Genomic DNA, 22,054 nt, shown 5'->3' on the forward strand with positions numbered 1-22,054 from the left:
TTCAAAGTGTATGTTTTGGGTTAGGCATAAAGGTTAATTTATTGAAGTTAAGGTTAGAGGTATAGTTAAGTAAAAGGGAAAAAAGATTCCGGATCCCACAAGGATAGAAAAACAATTCTATATTTGTGTGTGTGAGTGAGGATAACCTTGGATGATGAAGCGAAAGCCAAAGCTTCGGAGCGGCAGGAAGGCGAAGACTGGCTGCTTCTGTGGCGGAGCTCTGATGTCATCACCCAGCTGAAAGGCCAGGGCGAGCTCCGTCGAATCCACTTCTTCCTTGATCTGAAGGAGAAACATTTCAAAGCAACACCATGATCAATATTACATTTGACCCATTTTAATGCTTTCAAAATGCATCCATCCTTCTTTTCCACCACTCTTCTTCAAAGTAGCAACTGATGTGTCTTACTGATTTGTAGTTACTGATCTGTGAAAGTCACACACGCGCAGGTATGTGTGTGTGTGTGTGTGTGTATGGGTGGGTGTAGTACCTTAGTAGGGTGCACTGTGTGTTTGACCACCAGCCAGCGTTCTGTTCCCTCAGTGTGTTCCACCTCCAGGACATTATGACTCAGATCTCGACGTGTCATAGTCACCACACGGTTCTCAGGCTGGCCAGGCAAACACAAAGACCAGGGAACAGTCAGCACGAGACCGGACGGTCTTCAGTAGACTCCTAGTCTCTGCCCATCGGTATATGGGTACTGCGGTGGAAGCCCCTCTAAGCGTGCGGGGAGGCATGGTGGCGCTGAAACCTCTGTGTGTATACATGTCTCACCTGGTTGTAGATGGTAATAGAACGCAGGCGATGTAGGAATAGAAGAAGAGAGGGGTGTACGTCGTGGAACAGGTTTCTGGTCTGGTAGCTCTCAGAGCGCAGGGGCAGACAGATCTTAGTGGTCCAGCTAACAGAAAACAGACATTCAACAGATTTTTACCAAAATGTCACTCGACTCTCCAGGTCGTTTGTGCGAATGTTTGTGTGTTTATTCCAGGCAAGCAAAAAAAATTATCATTTAGATAAATCCAGGAAGGTCGTGTTGTTTGGGATCGACCTTAACTTGTCCAACAGAAACTCGGAACAGTGGGCTGGGTCTGTGTAATGCATCCACTAACCTAGTGTCTGTGTGGTTGACCAGCTGTGTGTGGAGCGATCTCTCGCCATTGACCCAGTGTGGCAAGATGTATCCCATTGGGCCACTGGTCTTGTCGAAGCGTAGATGGAATCCATTAGAGTGGATCTCAGGACAGTCCGTCACCTTAAACACAGATTTAAAACCTATACCCTTCTGACCTGTAGAGAGATATAAACAACAAATAAAACAGATTAAATCCCATAGACAAAAAACAGCCTTGATTCCACAAAGCATTCAGCTCCCATTATGGAAAGGACACCACATGACACCTAACTGCCACACTTGAGAAGTGTCTTCATAGTCCTGCAAAGCAATTCAGGATGGCTCTCAATGGGCACCTCGAAAGGACTGAATCACTCAGCACTAATTGAGGAGCTTGAGAAGACGTGTGTTGAACTACAGAGGAAGAGTATTTGTTTTCCTTTTTCACATTGTTGATTATTCAAATTTTGTTAGAATGACTATGGAAGATATAAAAAAGTATATTTTTGTTTGAAATTCCAGTTTTCCTCATCGGTGTGATTCAAAAGAAAAATATCAAACTCTAAGGCAAGACAGGCTGTGGAGAAACACTATAAATAATACTAGATATAGTCTTAGATGGGTTACCTACAGGGTCCAGACTATTTCAGCAGTTACCTATGTATCCATATTTGTGTTTGCCCTTGGTGCTGCGGCCTACATCACAGATGGCCCGGATGTTTTTCTCCTGGAAGCCGGTCTCGTTGTTCAGGACAGTCACACAGTCTTTCTCTACAACAAAGGCCAGTGCAGGGACAGGGCCCTCCTCTGTCGGGTAGCTGTTATCATCGGCATTCTAGGAATGGCACAAAGACAAAAGCACAGCCTATGTAAATGCAGTACATAGCGTACCCTTCAAAAACACTGGATGCGCTGAGGCACACTGAGTGTGATAGAGAAAGGAAAACGAGAGTGGAAGACAAGAGTCCCAAATAGGTAGAGATACATAGTCAGATAGGAGACACAAAGTCAAACACATAGTCAGATAGGAGACACAAAGTCAGACACATAGTCAGATAGGAGACACAAAGTCAGACACATAGTCAGATAGGGGACACAAAGTCAGACACATAGTCAGATAGGGGACACAAAGTCAGACACATAGTCAGATAGGAGACACAAAGTCAGACACATAGTCAGATAGGGGACACAAAGTCAGACACATAGTCAGATAGGGGACACAAAGTCAGACACATAGTCAGATAGGAGACAAAAAGTCAGACACATAGTCAGATAGGGGACACAAAGTCAGACACATAGTCAGATAGGGGACACAAAGTCAGACACATAGTCAGATAGGAGACACAAAGTCAGACACATAGTCAGATAGGGGACACAAAGTCAGACACATAGTCAGATAGGGGACACAAAGTCAGACACATAGTCAGATAGGAGACATAAAGTCATACACATAGTCAGATAAGAGACACAAAGTCAGACACAGTCAGATAAGAGACACAAAGTCAGACACATAGTCAGATAAGAGACACAAAGTCAGACACATAGTCAGATAAGAGACACAAAGTCAGACACATAGTCAGATAAGAGACACAAAGTCAGACACATAGTCAGATAGGAGACACAAAGTCAGACACATAGTCAGATAGGGGACACAAAGTCAGACACATAGTCAGATAGGGGACACAAAGTCAGACACATAGTCAGATAGGAGACACAAAGTCAGACACATAGTCAGATAGGGGACACAAAGTCAGACACATAGTCAGATAGGGGACACAAAGTCAGACACATAGTCAGATAGGAGACAAAAAGTCAGACACATAGTCAGATAGGGGACACAAAGTCAGACACATAGTCAGATAGGGGACACAAAGTCAGACACATAGTCAGATAGGAGACACAAAGTCAGACACATAGTCAGATAGGGGACACAAAGTCAGACACATAGTCCGATAGGGGACACAAAGTCAGACACATAGTCAGATAGGGGACACAAAGTCAGACACATAGTCAGATAGGAGACATAAAGTCATACACATAGTCAGATGGGGACACAAAGTCAGACACAGTCAGATAAGAGACACAAAGTCAGACACATAGTCAGATAAGAGACACAAAGTCAGACACATAGTCAGATAAGAGACACAACGTCAGACACATAGTCAGATAAGAGACACAAAGTCAGACACATAGTCAGATAAGAGACACAAAGTCAGATACATAGTCAGATAGGAGAGCCAGTCACCTGAATCAGTTCCAGAACAAAGTGTGTGTCTTTGCTGTAGAGTTCAGTGGACAGCCTGTCCAGACTGCGCCCCAGCCGCTCCTGGTGAACAATCATCAGCTTGTGTCCTTCCTCGTTCAGCTCTACTCCAATACCAAACTGACTCTTCCTGTAACAGACGCCATGGTGAAAACAGGTAAGTATTTTCCGCATCAGCCTGAGGGCCAAAACGCATCATCCTATGGAGCTTCCAGCCACACGTCAGCCACTGTGCCACCTGGGACCTGGAGTCTTTGACGGTCTTCAGGGCCTTCCTTTGACACCACCTGTTTAGAGGGCCTGTTTGGCAGGGAGATCCCCACAAAACCCTCTGAAGTGCCTTAAGGCTGGATGCATCACTGCTGCCACACCAAGAAGTGATGAAGCCAGTCAGAATGCTTTCAGTGTTGCAGCGGAAGAACTTTCTGAGGTTCTGGGGGCTTTGGCAAATAATTTCAGTCTCCTGAGTAACTGACGGGCCCTTTATAAATAACGTATACGAAATGAGAATAAAGACCAACCTGATATCATCGATTATGGCCTTGTGTGGACCCACTCTGCTTTCAGCAGCGCCCGCCGTCTTCGACTCAGTTAATGAACGTTCTTCCTCTCCATAATCCTCCATATCAACGTCACCGCGCGTGTCCGAGGGTGTGTCCGGGCTGCGAGTGGTCAGCTCATACAACTCCTCGTCTTCATCCTTGTCTTCTTCCCCGCCGTCTGCAAGAGTAAAGTGGGTGAGGAAACTGACTGACCTCTGACTCATTTACCCATAATGCTTTAGTGCTCCCCTCACCTTGGTTTAGTGGTGGGGTTAGGAGGGAGGAGTCAGAGCTGTAGTCTTCTGGGAACAATTCATCCTCACTGAGAGCCTGAGAGAGACTGCTGTTCTCAGTGTCCAAAGGAGTAGACTGAGAAGTGAAGATATGACGGAGTGAGAGGGAAGATAGTAGTATGGAATTTAAACAGATATTAATAACTAAAAGCTATTTTCAATTCACCGCAACATTTCATTAACTTCCTGGATTGTAAACATAAAAAAAACCTCATTGAACCCCTCCCTGGTGGTAATCTTCCCTGGTCTGACCTTTGTCTGGTTTGCTGCTGGTGTTCGGGGCTGGCTGAGATCCTGAATCGTCTGTGGCTTGAGCTTGGTTTGGTAGTCCTTGATCCAGTCTGTGATGCCCAGCACGATGCCCAGCTGGTGCAGACAGTTAAGGTGGCGCAGACTGAACCGGGCCGTTGATAGCAGCACCGCTTTCGACTTGGCCTGGCCCCCCAGCACCCGAGAGAAAGGCTCCAGGAACACCTGGGGGGAGGAGGTGGACGCGAGTCACACCGGTTCATAGGGACGGCAGAAATCATTTCCATTTCTTAAGGTCTCCCTGCCAAACAGGGGATGAGCTGTAGGCCTTGACATAGAGACAGAAATGCCCTATACCGGACACATGGTGTCATTCTAGACTCGAACGCTGTGACTTGAACGCTGACCTGTTGCAGTAGGGACCGGCAGGTTTTGGCAGGAATGCGGACCAGACAGTCCAGGAGGAAGTGAGCCACGGGGCTGAAACATGAACCATTCTCCTCAGCCCGAGACAGATCTGAAGACACATTATTTCCATTCAGTCGCGTTCTTATTGGGCTTTCGCCACATCAGTTCACAACCACCCCACCGAGTTCCGCGTCGCACTCTCACCTTCCTTTGCCACCGCGGCGGCCAGGGAACTCTCCACGTGATTGGCCAGGAGGGTGGTGGGGGCGTCAGCTATCCCATCAGCCACCACAATAGAGACCAGGTGTCCGGCTGTCCCCACGGGGTCAAGGCTCATGGCGGCGTCGGAGAAGAGCTTGATGCCAGTACAGGTACTGACCCGGAGGAGGACGCCCGGGGACACCTCCAATGCGGACAGGTCTGTACTCCCTGACCCACAACAGACAGACATGTCATGCGCCGTACACATCTACCGCCATTCACTGTGCATTGATTTTTAGTTCAGAACATACAAGAATACAGAAGTCTACACCCAAGCCCGCCAATTTGATGGCCCTGTTCTGACTATGTATCTACAGCTGAGTTGGACGGTTAACTTGTAAGACGGGCTAACTTGAAGGTCCATTCAAAACTGTTGGGTGCGGTTCCTACCAGCGTTCCTGTCAATGAAGTCTTTGAGAGCTCCATGGTGGGGCCTGAAGACCAACTCCCACTGACTCCACTGACCCAGGTCCTCCAGTAGAGGGCAGGCGAGGAGACAGGACAGGGCCTCGGTCTGAGATATGTCCCCAAGGAGACCCACCATCAGCTGGGCCTCACCTACACTACTGCTCATACTGGGAGAGAGAAGGAGATGAGACTGACCTTAGCTAAGTCCAATAAAAGGGCTTAATTCCAATCAATAACCAGAAAGGCCAAAAGCATCAGGGTCAATAGCAGTGTACTACATGGAGAGTATCACAGCCCGGGACTCACCTTGTGTCTCTGGGGAGAAGCGCCACCTCGTAGCGGACCTGGCTGAGTCCTCCTCCCAGATTGAACTCTCTCTGGCGCTGCACCAGCCCGACCAGAGTCTTTAGAGGACCCAGTCCAAGGTCCCGACTGTCCCTCACCCCATAGTGAGCCCTCAGACAACACTCCATGTGGGACAGCTACGGGAAGGAAAGAGAAATACAACAAGAGTAAGCAGGATCTATAGCCCCAAGAAAATGTCAGAGGTGATAATCCCAGGAGATACAAATTTAGACTGGGGAACACAGGATTCTACTGGAAGAAATCAGAGAAATCAAGCATAAGTGCTGAAACCTGCTTATTGTTTCAGGAGCATTTTTTCATATAACTCAAGTTGGGACTTATAAGGCTGTTGTGACTTGAAGTGCATAAAGGTATACCCTCAGGTGTTCCATTCTGGGCCCATTATTGTTAATACTGTATATATGTAGTTAATACAGTATATATGCTGTTAATACTGTATATATGCAGTTAATACAGTATATATGCTGTTAATACTGTATATATGTTGTTAATACAGTATATATGTAGTTAATACTGTATATATGTTGTTAATACAGTATATATGTAGTTAATACAGTATATATGTAGTTAATACAGTATATATGTAGTTAATACTGTATATATGTTGTTAATACAGTATATATGTAGTTAATACTGTATATATGTTGTTAATACTGTATATATGTAGTTAATACAGTATATATGCTGTTAATACTGTATATATGCAGTTAATACAGTATATATGCTGTTAATACTGTATATATGTTGTTAATACAGTATATATGCTGTTAATACTGTATATATGTTGTTAATACAGTATATATGCTGTTAATACTGTATATATGTTGTTAATACTGTATATATGTTGTTAATACTGTATATATGTTGTTGACATTGTATATATATGTTGTTAATACAGTATATATGTTGTTAATACAGTATATATTCTGTTAATACTGTATATATGTTGTTAATACTGTATATATGTTGTTAATACTGTATATATGTTGTTGACACTGTATATATGTTGTTAATACAGTATATATGTTGTTAATACAGTATATATGTTGTTAATACAGTATATATGCTGTTAATACTGTATTTATGTTGTTGACACTGTATATATGTTGTTAATACAGTATATATGTTGTTAATACAGTATATATGTTGTTAATACAGTATATATGCTGTTAATACTGTATTTATGTTGTTGACACTGTATATATGTTGTTAATACAGTATATATGTTGTTAATACTGTATATATGTTGTTAATACTGTATATATGTTGTTGACACTGTATATATGTTGTTAATACAGTATATATGCTGTTAATAAATTATATATGTTGTTAATACTGTATATATGTTGTTAATACTGCTTATATGTTGTTGACACTGTATATATGTTGTTGACACTGTATATATGTTGTTAATACTGTATATATGTTGCTGACACTGTATATATGTTGTTGATACAGTATATATGTTGTTGATACTGCATATATGTTGTTGATACTGTATATATGTTGTTGATACTGTATATATGTTATTGACACTGTATATATGTTGTTGATACAGTATATATGTTGTTGATACAGTATATATGTTGTTGATACTGCATATATGTTGTTGATACTGTATATATGTTGTTGATACTGTATATATGTTGTTAATACTGTATATGTTATTGACACTGTATATATGTTGTTAATACTGTATATGTTATTGACACTGTATATATGTTTTTGACACTGTATATATGTTGTTAATACTGTATCCTTGACGGTGGAGATAATGTGAAATGTACATCCTACTTTTTTCTGTTACACTTTTGTATTGAGGTGCAACTTATGTACCAGGCCTTTTCCTACTTACAGAATTTACATATAAGAGGTCACCTTTAAATCGTAACTTAGTGACACAAAACACATTTAAAAATGCATATTTTCTATGTCTCGTAATGCAGACTTAAGTATTATTGAAATAACTGCCTTTGGAAAAATCACAAATAGATCATTTCTATTATTGTAAGGTACAAATATCTTAATATGACTTGATGACAAGTTGTTGTTTAAACACATATTACTAGATTAGTAAAGGAACATAAAACCAAAATTGGATTCCTTTACAGATTTTGAGTCTTATATTTTTATAGCGGAAAATAAATAATTAGTAGTATATGTCTCTGTGTGTGTGAGTTACCCCATCTGGGTCATTGGCTGTTGAAGCGCCAAACTGTTTGATGAACTCAAAGACATCTTGTCTGCTGGGTCTGAAGCCACAGCCCAGCCCCTGCCAGTCGGGACCACTACTACTGCTGCTTCCCACAACCACAGTGCCTCCAACTGTCTCCTGCAGGACCTGCACACAGAGACAAAAGGAGAGGGATGGGTAAATTAATTCTTCGTGACGGGACACACACAAATATTAACCTTGGTTCACACCACAAGCTTAATACTCAAAACAGTTTTGTGTTTCAAATCAGTTTCGGTTCACTGATATCAGGTGTGTCTGTGTTCAGACACAATTATTTTTCAGTCATGGCAGCTCTAGCTGTCATACCAGTCACATTACCCGGGTCAGATGTTGTACGCATCAACCAATTTTTGCAGACTGCTCTAACATGATGCGGTTACCTGATATTAAAAACAGGTTACCTATCCAGCCATGTAAGATCTGTCAGGCCTAATCAAACTCTGAGCAGAGGAACACACCCTCTAACAACACCTGGGTGTGCCCTGGTACATTTCAAACTTTAAATGAGAACAGCGCTTTAATAAAGAAGTGTTCAATCTAACCTGGGCCTGTTTGACCAGGAAATCCAGGAACGATCCCTGTTCGAGAGATGTGAATTCTGTGACCTGGAAGTGCTTGGCCAATTTCCTCTCTAAAGACGCCACATGGGCCAGAGTGAGCACAGAGCTGTGACTCGATAGGCTCTCCTTCAGGAAGTTCTTGACTGTAGCTGAAAGACAAACAGACAGGCAGACATGTCAGCGCTGCGATATGATATGACTAACCCTTTTAACAAGTTATCATATCATTCATTACCTTAAACACTGGAAATTAGTGATGTTGGCAGCTACCTTCACTGGGGGGCGTGGTCTGTGGTTTTTCCTCAGCTCTCGTCTCCTGTTTGTGTCTGGAAGGCTTCTCTTTGGGCACCAGGTCCTGAGGAGCAGCCAGAGACCCCCCACAGATAGCCAGCTGGAACAAGGCCATGGCCAGACGGTCCGATGACACCCGCAACAGGAAGTCCTGCACCAACTGGACAAAACACTTTCACATTACTGCATTAATATGCTTGGATGAGTCCAAACAGGGTAAACAGAAACATCTTACTTAGGATGAAAGAAGACATTCACCATTTACAATTTCAACCAAATGATGGCAACAATATGTTTTTGGTCAGAAGTAGCTAAAATTGTATAGGCTATGAAATTGTTAAGAATTGTGTTAATATTTTCTTGTTCTTTGAATCAATTAATCTACAGGATGATCTAAAGGATGACCTTAGGTTGAAGGATACCGTGTCCACAGGACATTTTCAAAAGTGTCTGACTGAACATATTACAATGAATTGTACTTGCTTTTTATTCATGTGTTTTAAATATGTGTTAAAATAATTAACCAACTCATTAATGATTAATAAACAAAAATCAAACCACTAAATTACCTTGGTCATCTTGGGGTTAAAGATCCCAGATGCATTGGTGAAGACCTCAAACACAGCCTCGGCTGACGTCATGGTAACGTACTTCTTTCTCAGTTCCGCACTCCCGAAAGAGGAGAAGAGTACGGGACCCTGTGCTCCCTCCATCACGGCCCTCTTCATCTTCCTCAACCTCTCTCCCACCTCCTCCTCCACCTCCCTCTGGATGGCCTCCCGGGCACGCTCCATACACGCATGCTCACAATTCACAGCCTTCTGTAAGGTCTAGGGGAGAAAAGGAGGTGCAATATCCTTTATTATTCTCTTGTCTGGCATAACATTGAAACAACACACCAGCACTTGTAACTGAATCGTAAAGTGATACCTCAGCGAAAGTTAAACTTACGGCTATGGGCAGGCCCACGCTGTGTATACGGATGCCCAGTTCGTAGGGAGATTCACAGTTGTACTGGTCAGACAGGTGCTTCATAAACTCAGCCAGGTCCACCTTGGGCTTGCACTGTTTCCTCCTAAACACACGAAGGCTCTGAAAGGAGACAGCAAAAAGAGGATCTACTCAGCCTGTTGCTTCACCGAAATCTTTCCCTAAGGCCCATAAACAAGGGCCTGAGTAAGAACCACTCATTCGAGGTCCCCAGTTAACAATGACAAAGTAAGATGGTCTATCTGGTGAAGGTCTCTCTATCTGTCAATAAATCAATGATCTATCCAATGTGAAGGTCTCTCTATCTGTCAGTAAATCAATGATCTATCCAATGTGAAGGTCTCTCTATCCCTCAGTAAATCAATGATCTATCCAATGTGAAGGTCTCTCTATCTGTCAGTAAATCAATGATCTATCCACTGTGAAGGTCTCTCTATCTGTCAGTAAATCAATGATCTATCCACTGTGAAGGTCTCTCTATCTGTCAGTAAATCAATGATCTATCCACTGTGAAGGTCTCTCTATCCCTCAGTAAATCAATGATCTATCCAATGTGAAGGTCTCTCTATCCCTCAGTAAATCAATGATCTATCCAATGTGAAGGTCTCTCTATCTGTCAGTAAATCAATGATCTATCCACTGTGAAGGTCTCTCTATCCCTCAGTAAATCAACGATCTATTCAATGTGAAGGTCTCTCTATCTGTCAGTAAATCAACAATCTATCCACTGTGAAGGTCTCTCTATCTGTCAGTAAATCAATGATCTATCCACTGTGAAGGTCTCTCTATCTGTCAGTAAATCAATGATCTATCCACTGTGAAGGTCTCTCTATCTGTCAGTAAATCAATGATCTATCCACTTTGAAGGTCTCTCTAAGCATCAGGATGTCAACAGTGTCTATCTGGCGAATGTGCCTCGTACCCTCAGTATGTCAACAGTCTCGATCTGATGAATGTCCTCGTCCTTGGTGTTGCTGTCTATCTTGAACATGCGGTGGACGAGTGGTAGTTTACACAGCGGTCCCAGGTTTAGCTCCTCAAAGCGCTTCCTGTCCTTCAAACCAGCCAGGTTCTGACCCAGCTCATACAGAGTACACATCGCGGTCACAGCCTCTGCAGACTGATGGGAAAACACACCAGTTGATGATCACATTATTCACTTTGAAAAGCTTATTGCAGGTGATTTGCTTGTTTATTTGTGTGTGACAAAAGAGTATTCTGGAAAAAATAATATTTAAAAGAATTCAGAAAAGGAACCAGACAAGCCTAGTTCAGCCGGCCCGCGATTAGAAAGGATGAGTGTTGTAGTCCCTGGCTGGTTTAGATCTGCGGTTTCCTATGTGGCAGACTGTGTCTTTAATCATTAAACTATTTAAACCACGGGAATGCAACTTTTAGCTCAGCCATTACATTTTTGCTGAAATAAGTGGGCAACAGAACGTTTATTAATGGAACCAAAGTGTACCCTTGTACAAATATTATTGTAGATGCTAGCTAATAGCTATGCAGTACCTATAATGAAGACAATGACTCCAATCACACCATGGCTGGTTCGTTTAAAGCAATAAAAAAATAAAAGGTCACGTAATACAATGACTCTTTTTAACATATGAGATTCATGGTATTACAGAGTGGATATATATTGTTGTGGGACGGCTGAAAAGCATCAAGTGGATAAATATTTCTGAGAGACAAAAACTGGAACATCTGAGAGGAGAATCGAATCCGGGGTCAAAACAAGGACAGAGATAATCCCACGAGACCACAGGGCTTGATTGTCAATCGACCTCCACATAATCTCCAAATGCCACTTTTTTCCAAACCATTTTGCTGAAATGATGTGGACAACAGAAATGTTTTTCTCGGAACTAAAGTGTGCTTTTGTACAAAGATTACTGTAGATGGCCGTCCATACCAAAACAGTTAAATAGCTAACCACTACGCTATGTGAACTATGAGGAAATCGAAAGCTTTGGCTAAATCTCAAATCGCATACTACCTACTACGTATTACAAGTACGTACTTCGCGGATGATGGTGATACATACTGTTTTGTATATAGCAAGCTAGTATGCCAGTATTGGGACTGATTGGAACATACTACCTCGTCAGAAAATTGCATCTCGTTAAGATCATTTTGTCAGGCATAAACATCACGCCAAGTTTGAATATTTCGCTAGACACCATTAATCATTCTGTTAAACTGACCGTTTCTTATTAAGTTCACTTCCACCACAAGTAGCATCTATGACTTTTATTACCCACTTATAGGCCTATTATCTACTTATTACTTGGAATGGTCATAAAAAAAAACCACACACAATGTATTAGTTACCTCCCGAGGTCGTAGACGACTCACGAAGCACATTTATAAAAAACGGTCAAAAAGATAATGAGGGAGGCTTGGCGTGTGGGTGAGTGTCTGCGTCCTGACCTCTATGAACATGTTGACCTCCCGTAGGGTGCGTTGCAGCTCCTTTAGAGCTGGTATCTGCCAGCGGAGGTCTATCCTGCCTGCCTCCAGAGACGGGACCTGCATCAGCCTGCACACCCGGGAGATCACCTGGGCAACGCACAAAGAGAAAGGGTTCAAATCCCTTAGACAACACAACAAAAGGCAAGTTGGAAAGGGACCAAATGAAGGGAAAAGCACCATGAAGGGATTTGTCCCAAATTAACACATTGAATTTCTGTATAATATCAGTTTGGTGCTTGTTTCCTTTGATTGGTGTGCTGGTAATGAGACATGCAATCGTCAGGGGTCAAAATTTATTGCACATGGACGATCCTCGTGCGTTCAGGACTATGGACAGATGAATCAAAAGTGAACGTGGGACATGGACTCTCTCATATCTGGCAGAAACACTGCATTTCACAGGAAGAACCTAATACCAACTGTCCAGCATGGAGTTGGTATTGGTTTGGGGATGCTTTCCTGCATCAGGACCTCGTGAGACCTAGTGTTGCATTTGTCTCACATTTCTTTGGTGCTTATTTACTCAGGGTTTATTTTACCCCATTTTAGGTATTTATCTGATAGCATTTAGTGTAAAGAAATATGCACAAATCTAGGACACTGGACCGAATGCACATAGTTTGTTCCCAGTGATGTTGAAAAGCAGAAAAAGTCTGAATGTCCCAAAGTGCCCACTAGATGGAGCCACTCATAAAGCTGATATGCCTTGTTACCTTCTCTCTGGTGACAAGATCTCCCTCAGTTGCAATGTCTCGAATGACGTCCTCCACCAGACTGTTCACCACCTCAGGATCCAGAGCTTTCTTCCTCCTTCTTCTCGTCATTCCATCCTCCTCCTCCTCCCCTTCATTAGCCTGTGCCTCCACAGCCCGTATGTTAGCTCCATGCACCTCCCTGAGCTGCGCACAGTAGGCCTCTCTAAAGACAGGGATGTTTCCTTCCCTCTGTCCCGCATTGAGCGGCTTCCGCTCTTGGGCTCTGTTCAGTCTTGTTTCCTCTTTAGGTGCTGGGAAGTCAGAGTCCCACACAGAGGTACCAGGCAGGAAGCTTTGGGGCTTGACAGAGGGCTGGGAGGGTGTTAATAACAGGGGGAACTCTGTTTTAGAGTCAATCCAATTCGGCAGGTATCCGTTGTTCAAGGGTGTGGAAGGAAGAGATTTTTCCTCCCTACTCTCTGCCCTCTTTGGTGTGCCTGAGAGCGACATAAAGGCCACAAACAGTAAGACAGCAACAAAGTGATAGAGAGAAATAAAAAGACAGAAGGAGAGAGACAGATAATGAGTTGGAAAAAACAGGTAAAGAAATAGATTTAAAGACAAAGAGCAAGAAATAGAAAAAGAGATAGACAGAAAGAGCCATAGAGATATATACAGAGAAATATAAAGAGAGAGACCCGTCTTACTGTCTTTATCGCTTATTTATCTCTCTATTTCTTTATCTCTCTTAAGCTGGCTCTTACTTTACCTGTGTCATTTTAAACAACTGACAACAACATACATTAAACATAAGGTTAAACCAGCCAGCACAGCAGCTGCTCATTAATGAGTTATGACAATCTACCTGTTGGTTTCTCTGCTCCGGACTCTCTCGGGCCTGCAGGTGAACAGGACTTTGCCGGTTGTTTCTCAAAGTTGTTATACAAAGACTTGTACTGGTGGAGAGGAAGAGGGCTGCCAAACTGCAGGAAGTATCCATTCTGAAGCTGGGCAATCGTCATGGCAGCAGGGGGGTAAACCTTTATCACCTACATCCAAAATCCCAACTAGAATTAAACATCCACTCAATAAAATACACTTTACATTAAAATAAAATAAATTAAAGATATTCAAGAACAGTATATCTTTAAGAAATACTTGATTATTTAAGCTCATTTAGAGACCGGGCAATTTTACCAAGGGTATTCACTTTCCAGCCATATGACCAAATAGATAAAACTTAAAAAAAAAACGAATATCCTACTTGTCTAACTCGGTCTAGCAGCTCTTCCTCAGTCAACTCTTCTGTCTGGTTCACTGTTCTGGAGAACGAGAGGAGAGGGGAGGAACGTGGGACAGCAGATGGGGGTGTAGAGGGACAGGACGTCTCAAGGAATGACCCAGAGCTTGGGGGAGGCCCATAGTTAGAAGCTTGGGATGACTGTATGGGTTCAGACCCGGAATCAAAGCTGAAACCAAAGCTTATTTTGGCAGTGGACGAAGGTAGTGTTTTCAGCACTCCGGCTTTCGGGGGAAGGGGTCTCAATGGTGGGTCCTTCCCAGGTCGAGTTTGAGGCTTTTTTTTTGCCTCGTCTGCTGCCTTTGATGCAGCTCCAGCAGCTTCCTTATGGGCCCTGTGAAAGACCAGGTCCTGGTCCACAAAGAGCTCCTTCCCCAGAGAGGCCACCAGGCTGTTTGTGGAGCTGAATCCCAGCGAGGACAGAGTGAGGTTTTGGTGATACTTCTGGCTGTAGAAGACTGTCAGCTTCTTCAGGGGAATCCCTTCTGGGTGCTGCTCCACCAGGTCTATGATTTTCCTCTGGATGTTCTTAGTCTCAGACATTGCTAGTGCACACACACATATACACACACACACACACACACAAACACACGTGCGCACACACAAAACACGCGCACACACACACGACATGCATGCACACACGTGCATACATACATGCAGACACACACACAATAAGGGAAAATAGTTTAGTATAAGTGCAAACAAACTGAATGGAACATAATACATGTTTTTATCTGAGACCACAAAAATAAACAAATCAGTCAGGATGAAGTGTGTAATGTAACAACAAGTAATCAACTGTATATAATAGCAAGTTCCCAGTAGATTAGTTAACAGGTCCAAAACATGCACAAGAACCCAGAATATCAGAGACATTAATATCAACCATCAATCGCATGAAACTACAAACATTTACAAACACGATAAGCAAACAGAGGTAATGAAATTAATGAAGACGAATAAAGAGGGAACATTTCACCTTACCAAATGTTTGTTTTGAATGTCGATGAAGGCTACAGTCAGACGGAACATTTGTCTGAACTTTGATTAAAGCTGAAATGGTTCCCTGTACATCTCACTCTTCCTTTATACCCCTCCCCCTGCCCGGTTCCAACCACCAATCACAGTGCTTTCAAGGAGAAAAGGAAACTGAAAGTAAATACTGACTTGCTGGGAACTGAGTAATTTGTTGCACAGGACACAGAAAAAGGAATCAGAAACACTGTAGTGTGTCCCAATCTGGGTGAGGTAGGAACAGTTAGATTAGGGCCTATATATACATAGGCCAACCACCAATCACAGAGAACATTAATGACATACTGAATATTGAAAGAAATTGAATGACTTACTAACACTGAACTGTTTACCAGAGTGGCTGTGTGGGGTTTGTGTTTAGGGAGGACATAATGTGACTCAGCAACAGAGAAACAGAAAACAAGAGACAGGGATGACATGAGTCATGAGGAGGAGTGGAGTGGAGTGAGAGGAGGGAGGGAACCAGCAAGGCCTTGTGTTTCAGTTTCTTGGTATCTTACAGCTGATCTCAACTGACCGGTTGTCAAGGAAGTCATGTGACCATGCTGGCACAGACTAGGTGTGAGGAACATTTTAGTTGCAAATGTCAGTGATTTGAAACTATTTGGGTAGTCCAATATAATGCCGGTTTTAATAACATCAACTTTAGGCTGTGCACTAATGCTGATGTTTTGAAAGTGAACTGAATGATGAAATATCACAATAATTATTATTTTATAATAACAGCATCCTGATCAAAATAATTTGACCCTTTGCTTTAAACTGGAGGTTGCCATTTGACACACCTGACACAAACACAAAACAGTTTACTTTCCTCTGTATAACTGATTTAGTTCATACTTCACATTTACGTTTAGCTAGTTTAATGACGATCTTATCCAGAACAATTTAAAGTACATACATTCTAAAAAAAAAAATCCAGGTGAATACAACCACACAGTTTAGCAGTAAGTGCCTTTGAATTAATTAATTAGTTATCGGCAAAAGTCAGTTTTCAGATGTTTTTTTTAAAGTAATCCACCTTGATGGACATGTCCAGGAGTAGACAGGTCTTCCCACGAAAGAAGAGCAGCTTAGTCTTGTCAAGGTTAAGCTTGAGGTGATGGGCCGACATCCCAAGGGAGAAGTTGGCCAGGCACACAGACGTGCAGGTTGCCACCTGGGTATCAAAAGGGGAGAAGGACAAAAAAAGCTGAGTGTCATCTGCATAGCAGTGACAGGAAGGACCATGTGAGGATATAACTGAGCCAAGAGACATGGTTTATAGAGATAAGAGGAGAGAGTCAACAACCGGGCCTTAGGGATCACCAGTAGTAAAAAGCTGCAAAGCAGACACCAGTCCTCTCCAAGTCACATGGTAGGAGCAGTCTGCCAGGTAGCAAGCAATCCAAGAGTGAGCAGAGCCTAAGATGCCACAATCACAGTGTTGAAGGCAGCGGATGGATCAATGAGGATAAGAACAGAGGAGAGAGTAAGCTTGGGCAGTGTGAATGGCTCCTGTTAAACAGAGGAGAGCAGTCTCAGTGGAGTGCCATGTTTTGAGGTTGGGTGGAGACAGTGTGCTCCAGTGTCTTGGAAAGGAAAGATAGAAGGGATACCAGCCTGTAGTTTTTTGACATCAGAGGGGGTTTCTATAAGACAGGACTTTTTAGATCATACAGCTGAAAAGAAAATCAACAGCATTATGGCCATGTTTCAGTCAAAGTCGCCTAAAAAGATGTCTCGACAAAGAAAGTTGTCCAAGCTTTTGGTCCTTTCACTGGTAGGAATTGGCAAAGTAGTACATTCTTGTTTATTTCTCTGTCAGCATGTTTTCCTAGATTAAAGCAATCCCCTGACAAATTGCTGATTATGCACAATACAGATAAATGTTATAAAACTGCTAAAAACCTACCCAACCCAACTTGAAGCAGGGTTGCTTGCAATCAGCTCAAACTGTGTTTCTTATTGCAAATGAATAGTTTCTGGTTCAGTTGTGCTTTGCCATGGTTTTATCAACAGTAAACAGGAAAACGCGAGTTCACAAATGTTTTCGTTTCTTTTGGAAACATTCTAACAAGTGTTGGGACTGTTCCCAAAAAGTAAGTCTAGTTACATGTTAGAGACGACTGAGGAGTCTTCCACTTTAGGATTGTAACACAGGCCACTGTGTCCGGTGCTCCCAACTAACCACATACTGCCTCACCTGTCTTCCTGGGCAGAGCTCCTGATAAGCTTGTGTTGACATTCTTGTCTTCTATTTGTACTCCCTCCTGCTTTGTCTCCTGTACAGGCCACAGCTGTGTCTGTGTGAATTCCTTCTGGTCCCCAGGAATGCTTAACCTGACCACGTTCATCTTGTTCAGTCTCTCCACACACACCTGGTCCCCCAGGGCAGCAAACAACTCCTGTAGGCCTGCCAGACCATATTCTCCTAGTTTCAGCTGCCTGCCGTACATCTGTTTGTAGGTGGTACGCAACTTAGGCACCTCCAGACCACCAGGGGCAGAGCTGAGCATGCGTAACACCTCTCCTTTCAGCTGGTTCAGGCGCACAGCTGAAGCAAAAAAATAATAATTCAACACATCAGACAAAACCAAAGTCCTCTTGTTTTTACTATACAGTCGGTCTATATGTACAGTATGTCCTTCCTGCTTATGCACATGTAAACAAAAGCCATGACAAGACGGATATATGAAAGCGGTGCAGTAGTAAGCACATTTTCACATATCCGCTCAAACACAGATCGGCAGGGCTGTAACAGTATACGTATTCATAATCGTACTGTACGGGCCGGGGTGCTCTTGACGATTTGCACATGAAATACAAATAAACACTTCTACGCTGTGTCGAATGCCTATTAAAGGGGTATAATGATGAATAAGTACCAAAAAGGTACTGTACCGTGGATTAGGTATACCGTTGCCACTCTACAGATCAATGAGTAAACTCCTTACCTTCACTGGTCTGAGGTGAGCACCCAAGAGCTGCTGCTTCTGATGCTTCTGACGAAGCTAATGATGACGAAGATGAACAATATGTAGTTGTCTGTAGACCAGACACGACAGGCCATACAGTTAGACCACTAGTAGACGAGAAGCAAAGCTGGTCAGGCATGGTCTTCAACAATGTCTCTAGTGCCAACAACCTAAGATGAAAAAATATAGTGTTAGAAATGTGGTACTGTACTTCATTGATCCCTACAGGAAATAATTTGCGTAGAGTATGGATTCCTTAGTACTAGGGCCAGCATACAGTCTTTCATTCCATTTCAACTCTAACACTGATTCAACACTTCTCAATTCAGAACCAAGAAACAATAACTACGCTATTGATGTATTAGAGCTGAGCTGGAATAAAAAACATCTGTTAGTGCATGCCAATGACCATAGCTGCTGATCTCTGGTTTATATTAAAACATATTCTTGCCTGTTGGAGCCCCCCAGATCTAGAGGCTTGTTGTAGGCCTTCAGGTAAAGATTGTGAATCTTGAATATGGAGAGACCCTCAGGATGGTTCATACAAAGATGCACCAGCTCGTCCTTGGTTTCCTCCATATTTGCCTGCTTTCAAGAAGAATGATTACAGCCACTCGACTGGCATCAAGTAAACACAAATAGGCATATTGTGGAGTCACTATTATGTTGATCTCCAAAGGACCAGTATGTACTTTGGGTTGCCTTGGTTCCCTGTTCTGACGTTTCTGTGAGCTGTCAAGACCTACACTTTGTCACATTATTAGTTAGGGAAAGGCTATTTGGAAGAAAAAAAACACAACAAAAATGTATGCATTGAATGAAACCATGCAACTTTGCATAATGTCTTAATTCCCATAAAGGAAGTAATACTTTCAGAATACAGTATAATAAATCACTTAAGAATACAGTATGATAAAGCAAAACCAGTCAAGAATCGCTTGAAGGTTGAGGAAAAGTAACTAGTCAGTTCCAACAATAAACAAGTGCCCACGTGCTAAGTGACGTGGTGTTGACGCTTGGCTGGCTGCCCCCAGATTGGGGTTTGCAAGATAGGTAGCTTCGCTGGCCAGCTATGTTTTTCCATTCTAATTATTTAGCTCACAATGCCGTATTATCTAGACATTTTTAACTGACGTTTTTGCGTTTTTCACTAACTAAATAGTTGCCTTGCTAGCAACTGTTAGCCCGCGAAGACTCCAAAAGAAAAGCAGCTAACATTAGCCACCTAGCCAACTTACCTGAATACAGCTGTTGCTTGGTTTTCTGCACGTCTAGCTCATCTTGAATATAAACATTGCAATAATTTCTTTTAAACAAATTGACCGCGATTACAATCAGGAGAGTGCATTTTCCTTGTTACTACTGACAAAACATCTCTCAAGTCCCTAGCTACCTTAAACCGGCTGCTAACTAGATTACATCATATATGTATATCTATGGTAAGAAACATTGTTTGGTAAAATATGTTGTGTCGCCCCCTAGTGGAAAGATAGTTAAATAAATCATTGAATTTACGTAATGCGTTGAAGCAAACATTTATCACGTGTAGGCCTAATGCTATTATACAAAAAATAATAATCTGAAACCTCACTGTACCATCCGCTTAACCAGGGCAATTCATGGATTTGATCTCCACACTAAAAAGCACAGTCATTACTGTTTTACTAACAGGTGTTAATACAACTGCGTGTGTTTGTGAGTGCGTTAACCCATCACCAAAAAAAACCGAGAGCAATATTTCCAAGAATTGACCGAAATCAATCCGATGCTGTGTGCAAAGCGGGGACAGTACCCCAAAAGACTTACGCTGTTAGTTGTTTTACATTATTTTCCTGTTATAAACAGCATGCCTACGTTTATACCATTTCGATATAAAATACATTTTAGTAGGCTAATCTATGGACCTATATAAATGACGGAGACGTGCGTCTATATCCTATTTTGTTTGCGTAAATCTACCGTAGGCTAATTAGACTAGTCGTGATTTCCATTCGACCAGCCGTATAATGAGCCATACTGTACATACTCGAGAAGTAACACTCCTATTGAAGTTGACGGGGCAAATGTATGAACTGACAAGATTCATCAGCAACAGCTGCTATAGTAATCACAGGCTTTAAAAAAAAAATGATGTACACAGCAAGGGTTTTCATGGCTGTAAATGTGTTCACGTTTGTGTACTCTCATGAATGTGCACGAGTTGCAGGGCAAAGTTTTAAGAAACCACTGTATAAACACATGTTGGTATCAGAAGGGGCATTTACATGTTATAATGTTTGGGTTATGCTACTTAGTGAGTCAATTATAATGTTATGACACCTCCTTAACAGTCACTTAAATTATACTCAAAAAATTACAAACATAACACTGACTGTCCAAACCAGCAATCAGTACCTGCGTGAAGTTGGCCCCCCCACCAACGCAAAACGTCATCAAACTATGCTCGTTCGTTTGTGCTCTGTTTGTGCTGGTTTGTGCTGTAAAAAGTTTCGTTTGTGCTGCTTCCGTTTTTTAGATATTAACATAATATTTTTAGGTTTAATCTGAGGTCAACCAGCCCCCCCCCCCCCCATTCTCCAAATTCACCCAAAATAGTCTCGATCGTTTGTGCTTCGTTTGTGCTGGTTTGTGCCGGTAAAAGTTTCGTTTGTGCTGCTTTGTGTTTTAAAATATTCGACATTGAATTATAGATGATGACGTCACCAGCCCCCCCACATGCTCCAAATTCACCCAAAATAGTCTCGTTCGTTTGTGGTACGTTTGTGCTGGTTTGTGCTGTAAAAAGTTTCGTTTGTGCTGCTTCGGTATTTTAGATATTAAAATAATATTTTTAGGTCAATCTGAGGTCAACCAGCCTCCCCCACATTCTCCAAATTCACCCAAAATAATCTCGTTCGTTTGTGCTGGTTTGTGCCGGTAAAAGTTTTGTTTGTGCCGCGTTGGGTTTTAAAATATCAGAAATGTAATCAAATTAATATTTAGGCCTATAGGCTACAAACAAGGCTCACTGAATAAAATAGATAAATCAATGGTCACACGATCAAAAATAGTCAGACAGCTCTTTATTTTGGTTTGTAGTTAGTCAGTAGCTATAGCCTATGAGCATTTTATTTTGGTCTTGTCTATTCAATCTCTAAAATGTTAGATGCTAATAAAGATGATTAAATAGAACATCATGCAATTTCTTATCAGGTTTTTTGTAGTCCTGTAGTTTTTAATAAAAACGTAATGTTTTTCTTTTATTAGGCCTATGTCACTCTTATCTTCTGCTACTCTATGAGCAAAATGGATTTGTGAACGTGTGTCATCAAGTCGTAGTTTAAATGTAACTTCAGCATTTTTGGGCAAGAAAACAGCTAAACTATCCTCGAGGTGAGCACACTTTTAAAGTAGAATTGACGAAGACGTTCTGTCATCACATAATTTGTTCAATAAACAATTATCCTCACTTCAGTGTCTTGTGATTGTATTTAATTTTTACGAGTCTCATCTGCTACACTCCACTCCCACCACTAGGGGCAAGTGACACTTCCATTCAAGAATGCTCTTGTATAAAATTGTGTAGAGTTAGTGGAGAAAAGGTCGATATAAATCAAACTACAGAAGT

At 42.1% G+C, this 22,054-nt stretch overlaps 1 protein-coding gene across 4 annotated transcripts in view; it reads right to left on the reverse strand.

The window, feature by feature from the left end:
* Positions 1-19,896, reverse strand: part of wu:fj29h11 — a 35,712-nt gene extending 15,816 nt beyond the window's left edge. Inside the window, exons 1-27 of one of the 4 annotated variants that reach the window (XR_004575758.1) lie at positions 19,686-19,896; positions 18,899-19,032; positions 18,427-18,617; positions 17,676-18,026; positions 14,420-15,000; positions 14,021-14,204; positions 13,174-13,652; positions 12,419-12,547; positions 10,908-11,105; positions 9,947-10,087; positions 9,565-9,825; positions 8,975-9,155; positions 8,687-8,853; positions 8,091-8,249; positions 5,849-6,024; positions 5,525-5,709; positions 5,078-5,302; positions 4,873-4,982; positions 4,469-4,690; positions 4,178-4,292; positions 3,903-4,101; positions 3,364-3,511; positions 1,776-1,953; positions 1,117-1,294; positions 779-905; positions 492-611; positions 147-282 (exon numbers count right to left, since the gene is read on the reverse strand). Coding sequence is in view for 3 of the 4 variants with exons in the window: in XM_029119944.2 (XP_028975777.2) it covers positions 147-282; positions 492-611; positions 779-905; positions 1,117-1,294; positions 1,776-1,953; positions 3,364-3,511; positions 3,903-4,101; positions 4,178-4,292; positions 4,469-4,690; positions 4,873-4,982; positions 5,078-5,302; positions 5,525-5,709; positions 5,849-6,024; positions 8,091-8,249; positions 8,687-8,853; positions 8,975-9,155; positions 9,565-9,825; positions 9,947-10,087; positions 10,908-11,105; positions 12,419-12,547; positions 13,174-13,652; positions 14,021-14,204; positions 14,420-15,000; positions 17,676-18,026; positions 18,427-18,617; positions 18,899-19,026 (5,269 nt within the window). In the remaining variant the exon portion in view is untranslated. Of the gene's footprint in view, positions 1-146; positions 283-491; positions 612-778; positions 906-1,116; positions 1,295-1,775; positions 1,954-3,363; positions 3,512-3,902; positions 4,102-4,177; positions 4,293-4,468; positions 4,691-4,872; positions 4,983-5,077; positions 5,303-5,524; positions 5,710-5,848; positions 6,025-8,090; positions 8,250-8,686; positions 8,854-8,974; positions 9,156-9,564; positions 9,826-9,946; positions 10,088-10,907; positions 11,106-12,418; positions 12,548-13,173; positions 13,653-14,020; positions 14,205-14,419; positions 15,001-15,439; positions 15,585-16,511; positions 16,650-17,675; positions 18,027-18,426; positions 18,618-18,898; positions 19,033-19,685 lie in introns of those variants that run through there. The other 3 variants (XM_029119944.2, XM_029119945.2, XM_029119946.2) reach the window with 3 other exon arrangements.
* Positions 19,897-22,054: the final 2,158 nt, after the last annotated feature.

This window comes from Esox lucius, chromosome 5 (assembly GCF_011004845.1).
Source record: "Esox lucius isolate fEsoLuc1 chromosome 5, fEsoLuc1.pri, whole genome shotgun sequence".
Classification (NCBI taxonomy): Eukaryota; Metazoa; Chordata; class Actinopteri; order Esociformes; family Esocidae; genus Esox; species Esox lucius.